This window comes from Erithacus rubecula, assembly GCF_903797595.1.
Source record: "Erithacus rubecula genome assembly, chromosome: 1".
Classification (NCBI taxonomy): Eukaryota; Metazoa; Chordata; class Aves; order Passeriformes; family Muscicapidae; genus Erithacus; species Erithacus rubecula.
In genome coordinates, this window is record NC_136658.1 from 60,688,053 (window position 1) to 60,712,088 (window position 24,036).

The window sequence follows — 24,036 nt, forward strand, 5'->3', positions numbered from 1 at the left end:
ACCTCATTGAGTCAAATTATTCTGAATCATATATTGAAATTACTTTGACACAGGTAAAATTATATTACTTTGACTGAATTCTCCTTTCAGTTTTGAGTTTCACATAAGGGTGAAGCGAAATTTCCTGATTAAAAATAAAGACTGAACTTTTTTCAGGGCCTGAAGAAGACCCCTATTCCCTCCCACCAAATGCCTGTTCATGATTGAATATATCATGGGTTTTAGATGTGAATTTGGGCCAAGTGTTAGTACCTGAACTATAACCTTGCCTCATGCTGTATATAATCTCATGTATGTTGTAGAATAATTAAAGTAGTAATTACTTGTTCTTATTAGTCCCTGTGTTGTACCAACTATAAAACTTATTACTCAAAATAACTTGATTCTGTCTTTAGGTAAAAAGAATTCAAAACTGGATTTTGTTGCACAGGGGAGTATATAAGCACAAGCATAGTCTAAGCATGTTGGATTTTCTTCAGAAAGAGGAGTCCCTGTCGCTACTGTTGTGGTGACAATAAATTCAGTGAACAGTGAGAGGCTCAGTTCTGGATCTGGACCATGCATGACATCCTGTGATGCATGCTTCTGGGGAGAGTCTGTGTCCATTGCCCAAGCCTGCTATGCATGGTGTGTTGGTGTGGCTTCACTGGCAACCTGCAGCCAGCAGTAGGAGGCCCCAAGTTTGGGTGGGGGGTATCTGGCAGGCAGCAGGGCAATGCTGGTGTTTGGGGGAGACCCATGAGTGTGGCCTGCCAGTGGGACAAATGTGTGAATGCTGCATGTGGGTAGCATGCACCCAGTGAGATCAGCTGGTGAGCTGGGGACCTGTGGGGCTGCTAAGGGGGACTGGGATGTGGGCAGGGATGCTGAGCAGGCAGAGGGCCTGTGCTGGTGCTAAGGAGAGCACCAGAGTGTGTGTGTGCTTGTGAACCTAGAGAGTGTGGTGTGTGTGCTGCACTTGTGACTTTCTGCCTCTGACAGCCCAGGAGGAAGAGGTGTCCATGTGTGCCTGTGCCTGGTGAGAGTCCTGAATGTAGGGGCTGCCTTGGCCAGAGCCTTGTCTGTGGCTTTCTGCTAGCCATAGCTGTGACCAGATTGGTGTCCATGTGTGTGTCTATATTATGCTCCGTCTTGGTACTGCAGCAGTGTTCCTAGGGCAGAGATCCCAGGCTGGGCTCCAGCAGCTAGGCAGGAGGGTTCTTGGCCAGGCAGTGGAGGTAGGGGCCCCATATCACATTATTTAACACTTGTAATCTCTCAGTATGTTGAGGACAGACTTTCTTTTCAATTACCTATATGACTAAGCTTAAATGTTTGCTTTGGTCTCTTTTTTGCAGAAGGCTTGTTCCCCACATTATTTTGATGGCACAATTCAATGTAAAGTTTCTTTTCGGACTGCATGTTGTACATCCATCATCCCTGGATCTGGATCTGGATCATGGTTTACATGACCTTAGGTTTTTTTATACCCCTTAATAATGATTTGTGGGTTCTTTAGTGAGTGGCTGTTGTGGGTAAGAATGGGAACTTCAGAGGAAGTTTATTAGAGAAGCTCTGTTGTTGAGTTACGGGGTGGAGAAAGGACCCCCTTGATTTCTAAGCTTCTCAGAGAGGAATATAGATGTCACTGGATCTAGTCTTAACCCCAAACTTTGTCAATGGTTTAAGTAACTTAGTCTTGCAGTATTAATGATGGCAAATCAGATTAATTTATATAAAGATTAATTAATTTATTATTTAGATGACAAATGATTGGACAAAAGATCTTAATCAGATTTACTTACTACAGAATGTAAAAGCTAAAACTACTAGCAGTGTATAGTATAGGTATAGTGCACTTAATCAAAGTTATTACATAAAGCTAGCAGAAAAGAAACCATTATTAAGTGGAGGTCAAAAAAACTAACTCACCACACCAATGCTCATGGGTAGATCTCTCTCAGTTTGCCTCAAGGAGTATCCTTAAAGGCACTTCCGCACTTCCAGGGAGAAAACTTCATACACTCCAAGAAGGAATATGTGAGACAAACCCAACTGTGTGAAAGTTGACTGGACTTCTACAGTGTATAGTGTACAGTGATTGACTGCCAGCCGTATGTCTCCAGGTCTCCTTAGCAGCTTATCTGTCAAACTATCAGGATCTTAATTTGGAACCAGTGAGCCAGACTGCTTTTAGCATAATTCAATGCCAAAATTGGCACATGACAGCACCTCTCAGCCCACCACTGATAACTTGCAAAATAGGCCATTATTTGAGTTGACCACATTCCAAAGCAGATCACCCTGCTACAGCTGCTCAGAAAGGCAAGGCAATATACTTTTCTCTCATCATTTAAAGCATGGATTTAAAAAATTAATAGTACTATCGGCTAAGAAGTTGCCAGTAAAAGTGTTAGGCCTGTGTCATTTTACTGGCTAATTGGTCCCTGTCACTGTCAGTGTAGAGTCAGAGCTGATTTCAACTAGTCTGAGGAATTTTTGTTACCCAAGATCAGTACTTTTACTATATAACTCACGAAATAGGACATTTTTGTGGTTATGTATTCTTCTGTCTATTTGCGTGGTTAATTAATTAAAGGAGTTTTATTATTTTGCACACCCTAAAACTTAATTTATCATCTCCTCCGCTATTTTAGGGTTTTATTTTCATAGTCATTCATATCTTCTTATAAAGTCTTTTAGGTTTAAAACAAATTAAAGCAATCTTCTTTCCTCAGATTGTAGTGTGACCAGGAGAGGGGGTGGGGATAGGGAGATGCACCACCACAGTTTGCCACTTGCTAACTTTATTAGTGACATAAATTATTATTTTGGAAAAACAGATCTCCAAATTTATCTTTCTGAAAGTGGTTATGGAAAGACAAGATTTTAAGATGTGTTAGTTACACCTCTATTGTGCTCATGTTGAAGGGGAAGAACAGGATAGCAATTTAAAATTGTTCTAGAAGAAAAAGTAAGAAAAAGTAACAAAGGGTGAGCTAAAGTTTTTCTTAGTGGCATATATAGGGTTAGTTTCTCTGTTGATGTAATGAATACATCCAATGACTCAGAGGATCTATTTGTTTTTCTACAGCTGGATTCTAATCCTAAAGCTAGAAAAGGAACTTAAAAGCAAAATACTAATTATAAAATCACAGCCAAGAGCAAATAGTATTACATTTATTTCTATACTGAATAACACAGTAATCTAAAGTTGACTTAATCAACTATATCTACCCAAGGGAGATTAATAAAAAGAAACCTGGTAGATTACATTGATCATCATATAAAATGGTAGCAATTAACATTAACAAATAGTCTTTAATAAGCAAACATACAGTAAGTACTATTAACTTGAGGTTTTTCTCATTAAAAGAAAAATTAAAAAGAGGAAGGGGAAAAAAAAGGAAAGTTGGGGCCTGATGCTGTTTCAGGATGGATACAGGATGTGTGATGTTAACTACTTATAAAAGTATTAACTAGTAGAAGATACCTGTTGTAGTTTTTTCTTAATGTTTCTTTCTCTTCTGGCTCTGTAGGAATCTTGAATCATTAGCTTAGATATACCCCATAAATTTCAGAAGACTAATATTGATAAGAAATAACCACTAAACTTATTTACTATGCTTAAGACAAACTTTGTGAATCTCTACTTTATCCTAAATCAATCTAGCAAAACCAGACCACTGAAGCTGCTGAAATTTTTTTGTCAGAAGATGTGCTTAACTTAATTGAACCACTCTCTTGAGATACTCTTAAACTAGTTGTTTCCATTCCTTCAAAGATGCAGTATTTTGATCCATGAAGACCTGTGATATTCCTTTCATGAATCCAACAGTCATGGTTGCTAAACAATTTGCAGTGGTTGCTATCAGCTCTGAAGCTCTTGGGGAATCACTGTATCATTCCGTGGCCACAATTCAAAAGTTAGAATATTTCTCCAGATGAGGGAGGTTCAAAATCAATAACGGTGCAAAATCAATAATCTAAGTGTACACTAAAGGGTTTTTTGGTGTTGTTTTTTTTTTTTCTCTTGAGATGGCTACAGATTTATTTTTTTAAGAAGTTCGGTAAAATGGGAAATTCTGCTTCTCAATCCCTGTGTTTTTTGTACAAACTCTGTGCTGTTTTATTTTTACTTCTTTTACCAAATCGATAATTATTTATTCTCTTGTTGCATTTTGTGATTATTTTCTGACCACTGTGAATTCACACATATATTATCAATCCTAACTATCCATTTTAAGTGCATTACTGCTATTTGTTAAATATACTTATAAATAGCTATTTATTCATGCTACTACACCTGAAAGATGACAACCATTTTTATAGTTTTGTTTAGCTTGGTGGATGTTTTTTTTTTCCAGCTTGAATAGTGATAATACAGATTTTAACCTCAGAAATACATACATATTAAATTTTTTGGATCCCATTTGCTTTTCATAACATAGTTTGCAATGTTTTTTGCTCCTCAGAGAGAGGTTTTTTAATAGGTGATGTTTTGAAAATTATGAGAAATATACCTAATTTTCCACTGATCAATTTCTTAGCTTACTTCACAAATGAGCATGTATAGACCTTTGAAATTTGTCTCTCCCATCTGCCGATTTCCCATCTAAAAGCATACAAAAAAAACCCCAAAACACCAAAAACAAACAAACAAATTAAAAAAACCAAACTCAAACCAACAACAACAAGCAAACATGATAATAGCAATTGCTTCATAAGCATTGCCAGGGGTCTATTTGTATGTCAAAAGTTAAAAAACACAGTCACGAGAACTGAAAAGAAGAGCACTAATCAGTGTGTCCTGTGCTCTTCTTTGTAGTCCCAGCGCCGTGTTACATTTCACCTCCCCGATGGCTCCCAGGAAAGCTGCAGTGATAGTGGTCTGGGAGACCACGAGCCAGTGGGTGGTGGAACCCTGATCTCACACCCTCTCCCTCTGGTTCAGCCGCAGGACGAATTCTACGACCAGGCTTCACCGGACAAGAGGACTGAAGCTGATGGCAACTCTGACCCCAATTCTGGTGAGTCACCATCACTGCTCTGCTTATCTGAGTTGCTTTGCTAACTTGATTACTTTCTTTTTCATCCCTTTGAGCTCTGCAATGGTAGAGGTGTTTTTAGGCACGTTCATGAATATTTGATCATATTAGCTCATAAGGATTGTTTGGAAATAGTGTAGTTTGCCTGAAGTGCCTCATATTGTAATCTGGCTGTGGAAGGAAAAGCATATCCAATAGAATAAATGGCTTCATACTAATTGCACAGTAAGTAAAAAGAGCTGGGGAGAAGGATGTCCTACAAGGTAGCAAGTTGCTCCTGGTGGTTTTCTGTACTGTAGCTGTTTAGTTATAGACTTTGTTTTACGAAAGTCATTCTAAATATCAATTTAAAGTTCAACGATATAGAGGTTGCACTGTCTTTTAGACTAACAAAGTCAGTAAATCAGTTAAGCACTGAAAAATTGAAAGAACCCAAATTTCTGATCTCTCTTACAATTCCCCCTTCTAACATTAAGATCACAGGGTTTCTTTGTTAACTTGGAACGGCATGATGCATTGGAACTCTCAGATACAGGTTTTCATACAAATATTAAGGATGAAGTATTTTATTTGGGAACTTCTGCCTTTTTTCTTCTTTCCTCCTCTACAATGCATTTACATTATTGCTGTGTTTTTGTGAGAGCCCTAAAAATTGAAGCAAGGTCTTAACCAATACTGGAACTAGTATTTTGGCACTGGAGTGTGGAATGTGGAGACGTAGGCATACTGAAAACAGGGAGGGGGAAGTAGCACTGCTCTTAAGCCTCTTGTTTTTTGTCTAGAATGTGGATACAAAGGTTAAAATTCTTATCTGTGCTCTTGGAAGGTAATTGAACCTGAGTTCTCTTGCATCCCAGGAGTATAGAAATAAGAATTAGTTTCTGTCTTTGGCATTTCTCCCTTTTGTATAGATGATTAAGTTGTCACTGGGCCTGTACAAACCAGGAGAGAAGGTGGCCCTGGGATCTGATGAACAATATTAAGGTCCATCTCCTCATTTGGGCAGAGCTGAATCTGAATGATGGCATTTACATCATGGCAGATGACAACATGAACTGTGGAATATTGACTTTGGAAATATTTTTCTCATATGTATATGGGAAGACCAAGAGGTTGTGCTGGATGAAACTCTACAAAGAAACAATTTGAAATGTTTTACTGTCTGAGAGTTGCATAAGTTGTATTCTGGTTTCTTTTCCTCTATTTATCTTTTACAATTTTTTAAATTTTTTTTTTCTTTTTTCCCTCTCTGAATATGGCACCTGCATTTTATTTTCTTTACCAAAACAGAAATGTTTTTGGAACTATTATGTTAAACCCTTAATCTGTGGAAATACAGAGAATGATAAAAGAACAGCAACTTTGAATGGATTGACTCTGGAGCAAGAATGTATGTCTGCTTAAGCAAGCAAGGAGCTTAACTGGAATTATCCAGTTAATTCTCTGACCACGTATGAGACTTATGAAAGGTTTAACAACATCAGAGAGGAGTTTTTAAGGCAGCATTGCCTTAAACATGTTGGCACTGTTGCATTGGCTTCACAGGCTCTGAATTGTACATCTCTTCAAAATGCAGCACAAAAGTTCTCCAGGAGAGATAGGGAAAAAGGGCTTAGTAAACTTCATAACAAGTTATTAAAAGTGAAGTTTTGGAAATTTGTGTTAAACACATTGTGCAAACATGGTATATTAATCATGATCATCTATTCATGCCTAATATAGATACTAATAGAAGATTAGTCAGAATGAGTAAGTGTTCTTAAAAGCTATATGAAAAATTTTAATGTTTATGGTTATGCCTAATTTAGCCTTAGAGATGCTAAATTTGTGTCAAATTTATGAAAATCTAGCCATCAAGATGTACTTACTATTAGTGAAGTATAGAAGTATAAGGTTTTTTGCTCTTTACCAGACATTGAAACAGTACACTCTGTATCTCATCAAATCTCACAAACCAAGAAAGGAATTATATAGTCAGTACTGTGACAGAAATTTTCCTGGAAAAGTCCAGGCCAGAATGGGAGTCATGTTGCTCATTAGATGGATTTAACTTTAATATTGTATTCAGTATCAAGCAATTATTTAGGCACTGTATCAAAACTTATTTGGCTACTGTAGGCAAAAGTTTTTGAATGAGATGTGAAATAAGTTTTAAAGAAGTTTATGGTTATTGAAGATCCTGTGGCAATTGTCAGTAGAGAAAAATGCTATCTGGTATTGGGCAAGGTTACTTTGGGGATATTTACATGTGTTCATGGTTAAAATAACTGATGTAGCATCATTTGAACATTGTATTCCTTGACAGTCCTGAGCTGAATTTCTAGTTGTGTTGCAGTGAAATGTTCCCTAGTTGTATTTAATTGTAGAGGTAGTTTAATTTCAGTGGCTGTTTAAGGGATTGGTGGTTGTGAAAAGACGGGATATGCTCAGGTAAAAGATACAAATATAAAGTAAGGAAGAAAGCCCTAGTGGGGAGTTGTAGTATTATCATGTACACGTACTGCTGTCAGTTTTGGATAATAAGTGTTGCATAACAGTATTTTTATTCTAAATGCTTGAACTGAAGTGAAAGAACAGTGTTTTTTGGGAAAGTTTGCAAATGACCTCTACTAAAAATACAGATTTGTTTCACTGTATTTTTATGAAAGTTCATTCTAAGTTAAAGTTCGCTTCAGCTCATGAGAATGTGATGTTAATCTTGATAATAAAGTCCTTGCTTCATGCTGAGAGCAATTTTGGTTAATGACTTTAATGCTCAGTGAATTGTGTGGGTTATTACTGTACACTGTGAAGTTACGTGAATAAAAACACATCCATTATTTCTCAATATAATGTTGCTATTTTAATTATACTTGAAGAGCGACCAAGACTCAGGTCTTCAAAACCTGAAATGGGGGTAGGGAAATGTGATAAAAGTCTTGCTGACTTGTTACACAAAAGTATGAGAAACTTGACTGTCACATTAGCTTCTACAGAGACACAAGAACTACAATTACATGATTTAATGAAATAAACACACACAGTGAGAGTACATTCATCTAGCTAATCTGAAAGCAGAAACATCTCACACCAGGTGAAATTGAAATGAAGAGAGAAGCCAAATATTAGCATTGTCAGCCACACTGCCACTGTAGCTATGAGACAAAGGCAACAAGATAGAAATATGAAGTCTTTTGTAAAGATATGTAAGTCCAGTTTGGTTTGCATCATTGTCTTCGGTCTTCTTTTTTAGATCTTTTATTTTGAGGATTGTATTCATTTTCTAAGATATATTTTCCATTTCCCAATTGTTAATTGATCAGTATTATTGATAGTCAGAGGAGTTTGATGTTAACCTGTCAATTGCAACTTCCTTATAGTACACCTTTGTCTCATTTGCAGCTTGATACACTTGATTTTTATAAAAAGGAATATTCCAAAGATCTTTAATCTGATACAAGTTCTTTACATTTTAGCATATCAGGTAAGAAATTAGAAAACATTACAGTTTCTTTAGGTTCCAAAAAACTAAGGTCAATGGAAAACTGAATTTACTTATACTACTTTAAAACATCTTTCATTACAAAAATTCCTGGTTTCTAACATCAGGGATACAATGTGCGTATTTTTAACACAAACATCTTTATCATCACTTGCATTAAAACTATACAGCTCTCTGATGTATTTTAATGTGAATTATTTCTTCAGATATTACTCAAAAAAGCCCTGTGCTTTTGTTCTCCAGCAGTCAGGTGCAGAGTGTTATTTTTTATTACTGTAAGTGTGAAAAAACAGCCCACCTTATTAGTGATGAATTCTTCTTTCACTGTGGCTTAGTGAAGGTTGTCAGGGACTTAACTTTAGACTGGAATCGTTAACATATTTAAGAGTTGCATGCAGCAGTGCAATAGAACTGTATGAAGTAAAAATGTGCCTCCTAGTGTAAAGAAGGGGAAAAATGCATTTTCAGGAAAATGCTTGATAAATCACATTTTAATAGCTGCAAGCTGTGGATGTGATTCATTTTTCTTCAAAGAGATAAAGAGGAATAGCATATATTTAGTGGAGTGTTAGAACTGCTCTAGGGAGAAAGTCTACTGCACACTGTGGATGAATCTACGCAATACTTCCAATGGTTTTACACCAGACAAATACAATATTTATGTCTTTTGATACATGTCTACAAAGCTAAGTAAATGCTTGCCTAATTTCTATTCCTCATTAATAAATAGCATGAATATATATCAACAAACTAATAGCTTTATAAAAACATGGAGCTGTAGCAAAAATACTTACACACCCACAGGTTTCAAGATCATGATTTATTTAGTAAAATTATATAGAATGTTCTATTATCTCCCATGTTACTTCAAAAGCAATTCTATATTCTTTAAAATAATGTTATAATGTTGTCTTTCAATAATAATGCTTGTAAATAGCTTTTTTATTTCTAGAACATTAAAAACTTTGTGGTTAAATTTGTCTGATAATACCTGAGTTCACCCTTTTTAATAAACCTAATACTGTGGCAGTTTTGTCAATTAATGTCAGGGGTGTGAAATGGCACTCTAATTTCAGTAATATGTAGGAATATCTCTGTGGCAGTGGCTTAATTATGATTAAAGTTCAGAGTAATGGCAAGACTGCTTTGTATTACACTTGGTCATATGATAGTGTCCCATGTGGAGAAGCTAAGCCTCTTCTGCAAAGAGCTTTGGTTTTACAGTGTCACTATCATTACACCCAGTGGGTGATGATGGTTTAACCTTGCGGGCATGCCCTCTGCTAAATCCTGTCTTTCATTTTGCTGCCTCCAAAGTTTCCTATTTGGCAATACTGGAGTAGTCCATAGCTAAACAGCCTAAGGTGTAGAAAGAAATTCTACTGTATTAATGCCTAGATCTAGATAATTTGCTGTCCATAGTTATTCTCGTGTTTTCATAATATGAGACTATGAGAACTAAAATAGGAACATTTGCCTTTGAGTCATATCCTCCATTTCATTAAGCACAAGTTCATACCTCACACAGAATCTAACACTGTCACATTTAGCTACAGGCAAGCAAGAATAAGAAAAACTGGAGTCAGGTTGGTGAATTAGCCCACAGAAGAGCTATAAAATAGTCTGAGGCCTGAATTCAATCTTAGCCCAGGCACTTATTTCTTTAAAAAGATAAATAAAATCTGAGAGGCATAGGAAGATTGCTATCTCTTTACATCTCTTTACATCGCTTTGATGCTTCACTGCAGTGAGAATTTAAAAATTGTCTTGGTTTAGAAAAGCCACTGTGCTACATCTGTTCCTATTCTACTCTCTTTTCCTTCACACACCAAAACGAATTGGAGTGTAAATCAGGAGGCCATAACCATTGAATGGGCAGTAGGAGGGGAACTTGTCCCATTGCTTCTCCAAGAGGAACAGCTAACTTTACAAAGTTTCCTAGCTGCTGCTGCCTGAGAAGAGCACTTGCAGGTCCTCAGCAGTGAGATGAAAAGCCTACATGGGGCAGGGGGACTATGAGAAGGGTTTGAGCATTAAAGGAAGGGGAAGCTTGCCCTTGAGATGAAAGCTGGTGCCTTTGGCTGCCATCACTGATGAAACCACAGATGCTTTTGCCAGATTAAAACAAGGTACTTAAGGAATTAAGAGCTATTTTTCTCTTGTGTTTTTTACTCACAAGGGTTTTCTTCATATCCTAACAAGCCCAGTTCTACTGCAGACATTCAGAGACTTTTTTATGTTTCAAAGTGATACCATTATCTAGTCAAACCTCTACCATTGCACAATGTTTAGTGTTTCACACAACTTTCCTTACATCAAAATGATGTTTTAAATTATTCCAAGGGTAAAATATTCCAGTGATTTATTTCCACTGGTATTTGATTACATGTTTTATATGGGTTTACATGGCAAGGTTGTGGGGAGGGGGACTGCAGAGGGTGCCTCTTTGAGAAGACACCAGAGGCTGCCCCTCATGTTTGACAGAACCAGTTCCCTGAGGCTCTAAAGCAGATCCATTGCTGCCCAAAGCTGCACAGCAGCTGGGAGGAAGGAGTAAGAATGTGAGAAAGAAACCTGCAGACACTAATGAAGAAGGAGGCAGAGAGCACGCTTCAGATACCAGATAGATTCCCCCTCAGCTTGTGGAGAAGGTGGTGCCCCAGCAGCCCATGGGGGTCCCCACCCTGAAACAGGTAGGTGTTGGAGTCACAGGTAGGTATGCCCTCCCTGGAGGAAGCTGCTGTCCACGAAGAGCACATGCAGGAGCAGGAGCTGCGGCCCCAGGGGAACCCAGGCTGGAGCACTCCAGTCTTGAAGGCTCACACCCTGTGGAAGGGACACATGTATTGCTTGGAAAGGACCCCATGTTGGCTAGGGTAAGGTAAGCATGATGAGGAAGGAGCAGCAGATACCAAGTGTTACCGACTCCCTCTCATTCCCTCAACACCACTTAGTGGCAGGGGCAAGGTGGGGAGGAGTCAGAAGAGGAGGGTATAAAAAAATAAATTTGAGCCATGAAGAAGCAAGGGTTGGGTAGTGGGAAAGGTGCTTTTAGTTTTGTTTTTCCTGTTTCTCACAATCCTACTCGGGTTTGTATTGATGATAAATTAAATTTATCTTCCCCAGGCTGAGTCAGTTCTGCCAGTGATGGTAACTGTGAGTGATCTCTCTGTCCTTATCTCAACCCATGAGATTTTTCATCTCATTTTCTTCCCGTCTTGACAAGGGGGAGTGATAGAGCAACTTGGTGAGCACCTGGCAGCAGCCAATGTTAGCCCACCAGAATATTAAAGTGGGTGCTGTACTCTCAGTCTGAAAGCATTTATTTTCAGTTTCTACCTCTTGTCTCAGTGACTCTATCACCTTTTATCAATGTGAAATCTGTGACTTCCAGAAGTGCAAGGATATTTTGAGGCCCAAGGGACTGTTTTGACTAGTACAGCATCCTGCGTAATACAGATCCGAAATCCTAGCCAATAACACAAAAAAAACCCCAAAAAACCCCAAAAACATGTGTATTCTGCTGGTATCTACAGCATATATTACAGAATGATTTCTTGATTTAATGATCTTCAGAAACAGAGGAAATAGTACCACATTGCTGATTTCAACTGAACCAGCCTTTTATTTGATAAAAGGGGTGTTTGGAGTCCATGGTACAGATGGAGTGCTCAAGTCTTCTTGAATCTGGAATACACTGGGTAATTTATAGTACTGTTTTGAATGTTGCAACATTTTGTCTTAAACATTTCTTTCTTCTCTGTATTTTAGTATTGGTCCAATGTCTGTCCAGTTTAAAAAAAAAAAAAATCAGAATAAGAAAAATAAAACCATAAGTCTTGTAAACTGCAGTTTTAAAATCAGTTTTTCTCTTTATTGGTCATTATTTTGACCTGAGTGGGTTTTTTTTTTCTGCCTCATGAACATGCTGTTTAACAGTATACTTCTTAACAATAAAACAGCAGCAGATTTTTTATTATTTTAAGACTTTCCATGGGAAATTAAAGTCAAAAGCACAACTGAACACATATATCTTTAATCATCATGAAATATATTAGAAAGATTTTATTAGCATTCTAGGTGCTTTATCACCCAACTGTATTTGTCACAATTCACCTTTTAAAGGTGTGATAGTGTGATTAGCAGAGAAATATTTGTTTGATATTTTTGAGGTTACTGTTTCTGAAATTCAGTGAAAGATATTGTTGTCAGCTGTGACTCCTTGTTACCTTGATATTACAACTAATTGCCCAATGCTACATATTCTTTTACTAATGGACTCTTAGCAGTGCAATTCCTATTCCAAATGACAAGTTGACAAAAAGAAGATTATATTTGTGAGAATAAAGTGTTGAATTTATCATGGCATTGTTAATTTCAACATTTAAGTGGTTACATATTTAAATTAGAATTGTTGATGGCTGCAGTGAGAGGAATAACAATGCAGGAAGAATAACCTCATTGCACCCACACAGACTTGGGCCAGAAAACAGCTTTGAAGTGAGAAAACTGGGAATCCTGGTGGGTAGCAATTTAGCCATGAGCCAGAAAGAGACCCTTGAAGAAAATAAATCAGTCTCCTGAACTGCAAGAGAAAGGGTGCTGCCAGCAAGCTGATGGGAAAGATCCTTCCTCTCTACTCAGCACCAGTGAGACACATTTGAAGTGCCAAGTCCAGTGCTGGTTTTTCCAGCATGGAAGGGAAATGGAAATATGGACTGAGTCCAGAAAAGGTCCAAAAAGATTATTAAGGTATTAGAGCATCTGTCACATGAGGAAGTGCTGAGAGAACTGTGACTGTTCATCCTGGAGAAGGGAAAGGCTTAGGAATGATCTAATTAAAGTGTGCAAATACCTGATGTGGTGCAAGAAGGCAAGTGGAGAGAGAGCCAGACTTTTCTCAGTAGTGTACCAAATTAAAGAAGGGACACTGGGCACAAACTGGAATACAGAGAAATGTTCTTTAAACAAAAGGAAAGAAAAAAACACCACATTTGCTTGCTTTCTGTCCAATAGAACTCTGCACCAAGTTTCCCAGAGACATTGTGGAATCTTCATGAATATTTTGGAAACAGAACAGGATATTTCTCTATTTGAGTCATGGTAACTCCCTGAGTTGAGCAGGAAGCTGTGACTAAACCCTCTCCAGACTTCCATTTCAAGCTTTACCATTCTATGATTATGAAATCTTATAAATTAAATTTTTCTTGCATAGACTATGCGATACATATGTGAAGAGAAAAAAAGAAACAAAAATCTGTATTCTTTAAGGTAAATGAAGTATAAACTTGTAAATTTGTGTTAGGACATCTGGTGCATAGAAACACAGTATAGAAATCAAACAAAATAAGTACTATCCACACAACTTGTTGCTTCTCTAGTTTAGCTCCTGAGGTAGATATCTGAAATGAGTCAAGTAAATCTTGTAAAGAAATGCCTTTATCCCACCACGGGTTATGCATGAAGGCTATAGAAAGTAATCAAATAATACCCAGTTTAGTTCCAGAAATTAATGATGAGCTCAGCTTCATATTATATACTCTGAATTTAGATGCTTACATGTATAAATCTAAAGCTTTATCCTAACTGTCTAAGCTCCCTTTTTATTTTACTGAGCACAAGAACTTTCATTTAAACTGGGTACCTAAACCAGGTTTGCTGAATTTCACTCTAGAGTCCATTCACGTATTTCCATTGAGTGTAATAGGAGCTCAAACACCAAATTCACACAAAGACATTTTGGATTAAATTTAGCTGCACAATTAGTATGCATAGGACTCAGATAATTTATTATATATTGTCTTTTGTTTTAATACCTGTTTCTTGTTAATTGCACTCCCTTTTTTGCTGCTTGACATCCACATCCAAACAGCTTGGGTACCCCAGGATATTTCTAACCTGTTATTGCTGATGGTTTGACAGGAAAAGTGTGGTTTAGGTTGAGATTCATTCAAAAAGGTTTGAGTGCAGGTGCCATGTGTGTAACCTCGTGATGTATCTGTGACTCATTCAGATGTGAGCTGGAGGCAGGTATGAATTAGTCTGAGATCCAGGTCTAGTCAGTGGAGACCTCAATAATCATAATTGAGACTAGAGACCCAGTCAGTTGGGTCTGATAAATGATGTGTAGTAGATGTGTCTATTTTAATGTGAGAGGCATAGTTTTCCAAACGATATTGACTGAGTTGGTACTGTGTATAGAGGAAGCTCAGACCTAAATTTAGCTGATTCCCACAAATCCAACTGTTTGTGAGAGATGAATCTCAGCTATTCTTGTTGCTAAGGGAATACTCATACCTTTTTGGGAGATTTATCAGTTTTTCTTATCTATCTGCACATAATATTTTTCAAAGGAGAAGGGCACTTTTATCTTTCATGCCTCATTTTTACAGTACTAATTAAAAAAATACTAATTGCATACCTTCCTTTTCCTTCTTTAAAACCCTTTAATAACAGTTTTAAGGAAGGATTTCTAAAAGTAATTTCTGTTCTCTTACCACTTTTCCTTCCTCCGAACAATCACCAAATATTGACTGGAAGGTATTATAAGTCTCATGCAATTTTAAAAATTAGCATGTCTTGAAGTGCAGATGATGCATTTTGACTGTCTCTTTAAGAATATTTGTATGGCCTGCTCATGGAATACAGGAATTTTTTCCTTAAAGCAAATATCTTAGTAAGCTTCATCTTCTAGAAAGGAAATCTAGTCTTTGGAAGAAAGAGTGTGCCATCTTAAGAAATAACATTATGCAAAAATGTCTTCAGGTTTGACATAGACTTGTCCAGAAACTAGGTGTTAATTTTATTATTCTTGTCTTATGGCTTTATCTTTTCTTTTATTTTTTTTTTTTCCTCAGATTTTATGTTTGCTTTTTTTTTTTTTTTTTTTTTTTTCCCTAAGGAGAAATACATGCATAAGAAGGGAGGTTCTCTGAATAAAATTTGAAAATTATATTATGTAGATAATGAATATTCTGTTTTCTTTCAAATATTTACCTTCCCAAGGAATGTTTTATGGTTTTGTACACATACTTGCTCTGTTTGTCTTCAACAGGAAAAGGGGGAGGAAGGATTAATTAAATCGATGAGGGAAAAAAAGAATTATATTTGCAGTCTAAAACCCATGAAAGAAAACCTTTTAGGAATAGAAATAAGAGTAGAATAATTTCTTAGTGTAATACTTTATCACCTTTCATGCTAATCTAGGAAAATACATGTTAAGATAAGGAGGGAGAAGGAAAAGAATAGTAGAATGCTTACCTTTTTTAATATGCATTGCATGTTAAAAATCTTTATTCTGTGCTTACAAGGTGAAGGTCTGTGTGCTGCAGAGAATCCATCTAGACATGGTAGCAACATAAACAACTAAACTTAGGACATATTTACCCGTGGCAAGAAAAGGAAAATACATTAAAAATATTTTCCAAAACATTCAAAAACTTTGGAGTTTGTTCCCCATCTTGAAACAAATGAATAGATAAAGACATCAATCTCTAACTGTTCAGGACAGTTTGAAAATTTTGCAGCTTGACGAAAAGCTTTTCAATATAAACCCCATGCTACATAGAGCAAAACCCACCCCCCAAAAACAGACATGCAAAAAAAACCCTCCAACAAAACAAACAAAGAAAAATCAACCAAAAAAAGCCTCACAAAAATGTTTATTTAGTAACATCTGAACACCTTTGTCAGAAAGTAGAGAAATACTTCCTTGTGTATACCTATATATAATTTTTACACTTTTATCAATGTTTGTAGCTCCATGATGCCATATTGCTCAGCACAGTAGGAACAGATCTGGATGGGAAGCAACTGGTGTTGAAAACACAGAGTTTACTGTGTACACTTCCATGGCTGTAGCTCTGCACTTTTGTAGTCCATGGGCTGAATGTCCATTAGTTGCTGAAAAAGAATTCTAATTTCACTCCATTCCAAAGGAATCCCATCTCTGCACTCCAAAAGGTCTTCACAAGTACGTCAAGTGGAGTTGATTAGGAGATTCATGTCAGAAGTACACTTCTGCAAGTTAATGTAGACTTACTATTTAGTAAGATATTTTTCTTTCTACATGAAACAAATCACTTATAATTTTAAACAAATCTGCATTACTGAAGTGTCATCTAAGTACTTCAAGCTCAAATATCCCCAGCATATTTATGGTGATTTTTAAGTTCTTCACTCTGAAAACCACACAAAAATGTCATTTTCAGTACAAACTTGAAATTCTGCGTTACCTACCATTTAGGAGAAGAATTCTTTTTGCTTACTTGGTGATGTGCTCCACTAATCTTTTAGATTAGATCTGTGTTGTCTTCAAGATCTAAAGAAAGTGTTTAAGTTCATTGAGGAAGATTGGATAACTTTTTTTCTTTTTACTTTACTGAACTGAACTATTCTATTCCATAACTGCATTTCTTAAATAGTGTCATGAAGATAACTATTAAAGACATACTCATTATCAAGTAAAAACATCAGTTATAAAAGATTAATTCATCTAAAATAACTGGGAAAAAATAAAAACCTTCTCAACTGTATAATAATTGCTTATTTTGTAATCCAAGAGCCAAATGGTATGCTGTTTATCACTTTACACATCCATAATTTTTTTCTTATGTAAAAATATATATGCCTGCAAGAGGGTGTGATGGAGTAATTGACCAGTTTTGATGTTTAACTTCATTGAATACTAAAAAATCTGTTTTTATTAAAGAGAAGTGATCAATTACTGAATTTAGGGAAAGCAATTTACTAGTAAAAACACATTAAAATGTTGTTATTTAAAATGTACTTCAACTATATGAGCACATATTTTAATATTGCCGAAATCTTACACTGTAACACTGCAAAGGCATGCAAAATTGATTTTATTTTCAGTAAAGAAGCCAATACAATTTGAGTGGGGTTTTGGTTTTTTTTTTTTTGTTTTTTTTTTTGTTTGTTTTTTTTTTATGTATTGGCTTTGCAAAAATGTAACAAAAGAGGCTGGTTTTAATTGGTGGTGTTATTCCAAGGCCCTTGAAACCCTGGCACTTATAGTTGTTGTGAGTGTGAATGTGATCTGGCAAGCACAGCATAGTCATTAACTAATGGATTGTAGCTACACTCTTTCAATAAAAACGTGTAGGTGGTTAGTAATACTGTAGTGTTACCAGAAATTTTAAAGTCATTTGTAGGTTAGTTTGTGAAATTAAAAGTGTAATCAAAAATTTCCCTCCACTGCTGCCTTTTTCAGCTGATTTAAGTGTAGATTTCTTGGATCATTCAGAAGAGAAACTAAATTACTAAAAAATAATCACTCACACCAAAATGGAGTAGTTGTTTGAATTATAGTTTCACAGTTCATATATTTCTTTTCATGAGAAATCAAAGGAATTGTGTAAGGTAGTTGCTTTGTGCCATTACTCCAGGCCTTAATATTTATTTATTAATTCTTAATATACTATACATTCTTGTCCTTCATTATTACTTCATTATGAATGGAAATCATATATTTCCAGTTGTAAATAGGCACTTAATAATATGAATCCCTCTTGCATGAGCAGCTACACTGTTAGGAGACATATTAATTATACATTTTGCAGAAGACTGAAAATATCTAACATATGTTATAGATGAATATAGGTTACTGTGACAGCTGTAATAGATAAATGTATGCATATCTATGCATACAGACATGCATAGATATAACACTTTCCACTAGGGTACAAAGATATTCAGACAATCTAGATGTTAATGATGCTGACCTTTGTCTACTCAACTTCCCTTCAGCATTTAAAGAGACAACATGACTGATTTTAAAGATGAACATCATTAAAAACAAGCTGATGCATCAGTGATTATGTTCTGTTGATATCTTCAGCAATCTTACCAGACTCCCATGGCCACATTCTCAAGAAATTCTAGCTATGCTCACCTGCATATCTGGACTGTTCAAGAAACCTAACTAAGGTGATTTTCTGGGGACACAAAGAAGGGGAAGTGTCTGCTGGGAAATTACTCACCTGAGGAATGGCTGAGGTAATTTTGTCTGTTCAGCCTGGAGGAGACTGGAGGGGGACCTCATTGCAGTGATAACTGCATGAGCAGAAGCAGAGGGGCAGGTACTAATCTTGTCATTCTCTTGACCAGAGACACGACTCAAACAAATGGCATAAAGCTGGAACAGGCTCTTTGGGGAAGTGGTCACAGCACCAAGCCTGTCTGAGTTCAAAAACATTTGGACAGTGCTCTCAGGGACCTGGTGTGACACCTGGAGTTGTCATGTGCAGGGACAGGAGTTGGCCTTGAATGATCCTTATGCATTCCTTCCAACTCAGAATATTCTATTATGGTTCTATGATGCTATGATTTTTTCAATCCCAATTATGCACTATGCACACTTCAGTCCCTATCCTATAATGTGAGTTATGCCTTCCAATAAAACAAAATACTTTGCTGCTAATAAGTAAATAAATAAATAAACAAATACTAATTTCTATCCTAAAAGTTGGACTGCATTTTTGAGCTACTATGTGTAAATGGCACAAGATACCATGCCAAAAGAGTCCAGTTAAAAAAAAAAAAAAAAGTGAAGAGTACTGGAATCCATAAAATGGGTTGCTTTACATGCTTTATTCTCTTTTGGGCTGAAGGGTGGTTCACAAGAACTTGCACAAATAAATTTTAAAAAATCCTTGTAACAGCACATAGCAATTAAATAACCATTTAAGAATAAGCAGTCTAGTCCTTTGGAAGACATTTTAGTGCGGAAGAGACTTTTTGTATTAATAATCTCATTTTGGAGGAGCATTTTCTGTGATTTTTTGTAAGTCTGTATTTCTCCCTTGCTTGCTTGTTTGAAAAATAGTGTATTCTATTATTCTGTCTAATCCAGCTTAACTGTTTTATTTATTTATTTATTTATTTATTTATTTATTTACCTTGAAAGAATAAATCCTGGTAGCACTGTATGTTAATATCTCTCCATATCTCATCTCCCTTTTTAGAATTCCATATGTTTAGGTTGGTGACAAGATAAAATGACTTTCTCAGTGGGTCACATCCAGCAGTGACTTCTGATATTGCCTGCTCTGTTTCACAAGTGTAGGGAGAGAAAAGAGAGAAATTAGATGAGTGTTATTGGGGCAGCAGAGAAGGGAATGTCTTGGAAGGTGTCAGGTGAACTGCCAGCTGGATAGATTATGCACGACAGCATAGGCATTGTGAATGAAAAGACTGAGTGACATTGTTATAGGCAATGCTTCCATGTACATTGAAACATTTTAGAACAGCTCTGTGCAGCTCAAAAGTTAGAAAGCTCTTTTATTTATGGCTCAAAAATGTCCATGAATCATTCTGTCAACTGAACAAACTTGAACGAAAGAACGCCTGTCCTCAGGAGACTGTGAAATTCCAGAACAATCTGGAAAACAACCCAAATTGAGAAAGAGAGTGCTTAACTGGGGGAGAAATGAGTGCCATATTGCTTAATTCAGCCTCCTTCCTTTTTGGTCTTGTCAAATGTTTGCCTATTACAAGATGCCAGCCTACTCAGTGTTGTATTCTGCCACAAGAGATATGGCATCTCACAAATCTGGCAGTACACTGACAGCAGTCTTCTACTTCTCTGTTCTGGTTGCCCATTAAAATCTGTGTAACTAGGCTGAGGCTATGAAATTGGAGTAGCATGTCTAGCCTTGCCAATGGTGTTAAACTGTTGTGGTAGTTGATTTAATGCTTAAGAACACTTAACACTGATCTCTGAATGGTATTGAGGATGTATTTGCATATTCAGATTTCTGCTAGTGAGAGGGTTTTGATGTTTGTTTGTTTGGGGTTTTTTGCCCCTTTTTTATATCATATGCAGTATTACTTCCTCAAATGTGTATAAGTCCTATACATTCTGTTCAGTACAGCTGAAATTAAAATACGTGGTGTGCAAATGAATCTCCTTAACACATCAGACATAGAATAGTGTATTTAGCCTAAGTAAAAAGATGACAAAATACTGTTTTGTTGTGGGGGCTTTTTTTCCAAGTAAATTTGGTAAATCTTGTACCTTAGCCAGAATAGATAATTAGATCATTTCACAGAATCAAAAAATCAATCAGGTTGGAACAGATCTTTGAGGTTACCAAGTACAACCTATGACTGAGCACCACCTCATCAACTAAACCATGGCACTGAGTGCCATATCCATTCTTTTCTTAAACACCTCAAGGGATGGTGACTCCACCCTCTCCCTGGGCAGCCCATTCCAATGCCCAATTACTCTTTCTATGAAGAACTTCTTACTCATATCCAGCCTAAACCTCTCCTGGTGCAGCTTAAACTATGCTGCATTGTCCTGTCACTAGTGGCCTGGAAGAAGACACCTACCCCCACCTGGTGACAGCCTCCAGTTTTAGACAGTAGTAAGGTCTCTCCTGAGCCTCCTCCTCTCCAGGTTAGGAGAGGAGCCTCCTCTCCAGCCTCAGCTTCCTTATCTGCTCCTCACAAGACTTATGGTCTAGGCCTTTCTCCAATAATAATTTAGTTTAACTTAATAATTTAAATTATTTTACTAGATAAAAAAATTAATATCTATTTTTCACTGGAATACATAAGTGTCTTTAAACTTGGGTGCAGTGTCTACCTCATTAGCACTAGTTTTGTTATGATGGAATGTATTCATCAACTCTGATAATTTGAATTAGACTGTCACAGTCAAAAAGGGTTTATTACTGTAGCCAAGTGTATGTCTTTGGAGGATGTTTCAGCAAAGTCTCAGTTTAAAATAGCTGAGAGATGACCAGTTTAAAAAAAAAAAAAAAAAGCAGACAAACAACAAACTAAAAAAACCTCCAATAACCAAGATATAACTACCCCTCAATAAATAATTGGAAATACATGTCTTTCTGTAGTTGAGAATCAACTTTGCTGATAATCTGCCTTGTGAAAGATTTGTCAAACTGGGCCATTCATCTGTGTATCAAATGCCAAACTGCAAGCAATTTGAAAGTAGCACTTTCTACTGTAACAGTTGGTTATACCCCAGAATAGATACTGAATATTTTTAAAGGAGAAAAAAAACAATTATTTTCATTGTTTAGATGTTTAGTTTGTTTGTCTGTTTATCTAAGGTTATTTTTAGGCAAGACATTTGACAAAAGTTGTCCTTAATTATCATTGTAAGCACATTTGTTTGATGATCAGAAAAAAAAAATGAACAAAACAACCACATTAATTAGCACAGAGATCTGAACTTCCAGCCTGTGTGCACAGACATACACAGATTTTCTATCTCAGCCAACAAAAGTGGATTTAGGAAGCACCAGAATGATAGCCTAATTATGAAGCCCATGGTTATTTCTAGATCTGTTTTACATAGTAAGTTCTTTGATAAACTGTACTAATCCAGTAATTTATCCTCAGACACTCAAAGAGTAATACAGAACAAGTATTGCTTGTTATCTCTTGCTGTCCCTTGTTTGCTCAATCTTTTCATGTGCCTCTTACAAAACTTTGCCACTTGATGCCCTTTCAACTTTTCCCAAGACCCACCAGTTTTATCTCCATTAGCATCTTATGTGCTAAACAAATTTGGCATGCAAGAATTTCTCTGCATTAAGATTAATTCAATCATTAGACTAACGTTTGCTGCTCCACAAATACCCATTTCAACCTATTGAATTTATTATTTAATATCTGTGGGCAATGATTAGCGGTTTGCTCATTATGACTCTGAACCTACTAAATAAATCATGGCCTTAAATTGTTTGTGTGATTGGTCCATGAACTTGTTTTAACCTTTCTGGCTCAAGTGTTTCAACTTGATTTTAAAAAGATAAATGTTTCATTTTTTCACATTTAATCTTGACAATTTCAACAATATATGAAAAATTCTCTCCAGATATACAGAAAGAATTTCTGCCCCATTATGCAGGCTGGCTCTATGTAAAGAAACAAGAGTCCACACTTTTATTGTGCTAAATCATGCATTTCAACCTTATTTACCTGATATTGTTTATTGCTCATATCTTTTTTTTTTTTTATATTATATATATTATATGTATATATATATTGGCTGTGTGTTTCCAGGATTGTGTAGGTGGGAATTGGGTTGTGGTGCCCTGGCACTGGCAGGGGGGCTGCATGGTGAATCTATGAGGAGCAGCTGTGGCTGGCCCATACTGGACACAGCTGGTTCCATCTCTCTCCAGCCCACCCACCTCAGGGCATGGCTGAGCTCTGCCACCACGGAGGTGGTGACATCTTGAGGAATATATGCTTCATAAAGGGTAAAAAAATGTTGTCTGGTAATAAGAAGTGCGGAAAAATAGGAGAAACATTGCTGCAAACTTCCAGGTCAGTGAGGGAGGGAAGCAAGATGTTCCAGGAACCAGAGCAGAGATTACTCTGCAGCTCAGAGTCAGGAATGAGAGAGTGAAGTTGAGCTTCAGAAAAGGGGGGAGTGAGTGAAAGGTGTTGCTTTTGTTTCTTTTCTCTTTGTTTCTCACCACTCAGCTCTATTTTAATTGACAACAAATTTAATTTTCTCAAAGTAATGCCCATTTTGCCCATGGTGGTTGGTAGTTGTGGTAGGTGGTAATCAGTCTTCTCAATTTCAACACAAAAGTGTTTGATGTCTTTTTTTTTTTTTTTTTTTTTTTTTTTTTTTTTAATTACTTTCTCTCCTGTCCTGCTGAGGAGAAACAGTAGAGAGAAAAATATTATTCAATAGATACTCGCCTTTACTAGTGAAGACCTCAGTTAAAAAATTATGGCCAAGTTTTGATCAATCCTATACATTTTTACTTTCTAGATTTCCAGTGTCTCAACTTCTGTTTTATCTTCCTGAATCTTCTCTAGTCTTGTCTTCTCTAGTGTATTTAGGCCAAGCTTAACTGTAAGACAAATTTGTCAGATACTAACTGTGACATTACCATACAGATATATGTGAGGAATTTTGACAGAAGATGTCATAACTCTTCTTGATTATACCTAATGAAGTTTTGAGAAACTAATGATGTTTTGAATGTATATATATATTTGCATTTCAGAGGATTCTGTCATGTCACTGAGGCAACTTTCATAAGTTTAAGATTTCAGAACAGAAATGCTGAAAAAAGTACTGTTCTCCCCCTGTTTTGTTCAAGCCTTTGCTTCTGAACAAAGTCTTTCTGTGCGGAACAGCAAGCTTTCTCCTAAAATAGCTGTACTATTCTGTGTTTCCCATCTAGGAAGGCATGCTTTCTTAGTGGCAAGAGAATATTATTGTAGTCATAAAGACAAAGATAATAAGCTGTGTCTCATCTATATTATGGTCAGTGGGGAGAGGTAGCAGCAAGAAACCAGAAACTATTACACACAGACTGATTTCCTGTTTTCTTCTGTGAAAGAGCTGTCTAAGTCAGTTTGCTATTTCAGCTCCTTACAGGGGTTGTAAACATATCGTTCAAATAAAGCACTTCCATAATATAAGTTTTTGCTTTCCATATTAGTAAAAGGGAGCCTTGGAAGGAAAAGCACAAAATTTGCCAATCCGCTTTGTGCAACAGAGGCTCTTTG

The 24,036-nt window shown here is 36.5% G+C and overlaps 1 protein-coding gene across 4 annotated transcripts in view; it reads left to right on the forward strand.

Annotated features, from left to right (window-relative positions):
* Window positions 1-24,036, forward strand: part of PCDH9 (protocadherin 9) — a 667,287-nt gene that overhangs the window by 428,064 nt on the left and 215,187 nt on the right. For 2 of the 4 annotated variants that reach the window (XM_079315994.1, XM_079315993.1), the window contains one exon: window positions 4,934-5,009. In XM_079315994.1, the coding sequence (XP_079172120.1) occupies window positions 4,934-5,009 (76 nt within the window). Of the gene's footprint in view, window positions 1-4,807; window positions 5,010-24,036 lie in introns of all 4 variants that reach the window. The other 2 variants (XM_079315991.1, XM_079315992.1) reach the window with 1 other exon arrangement.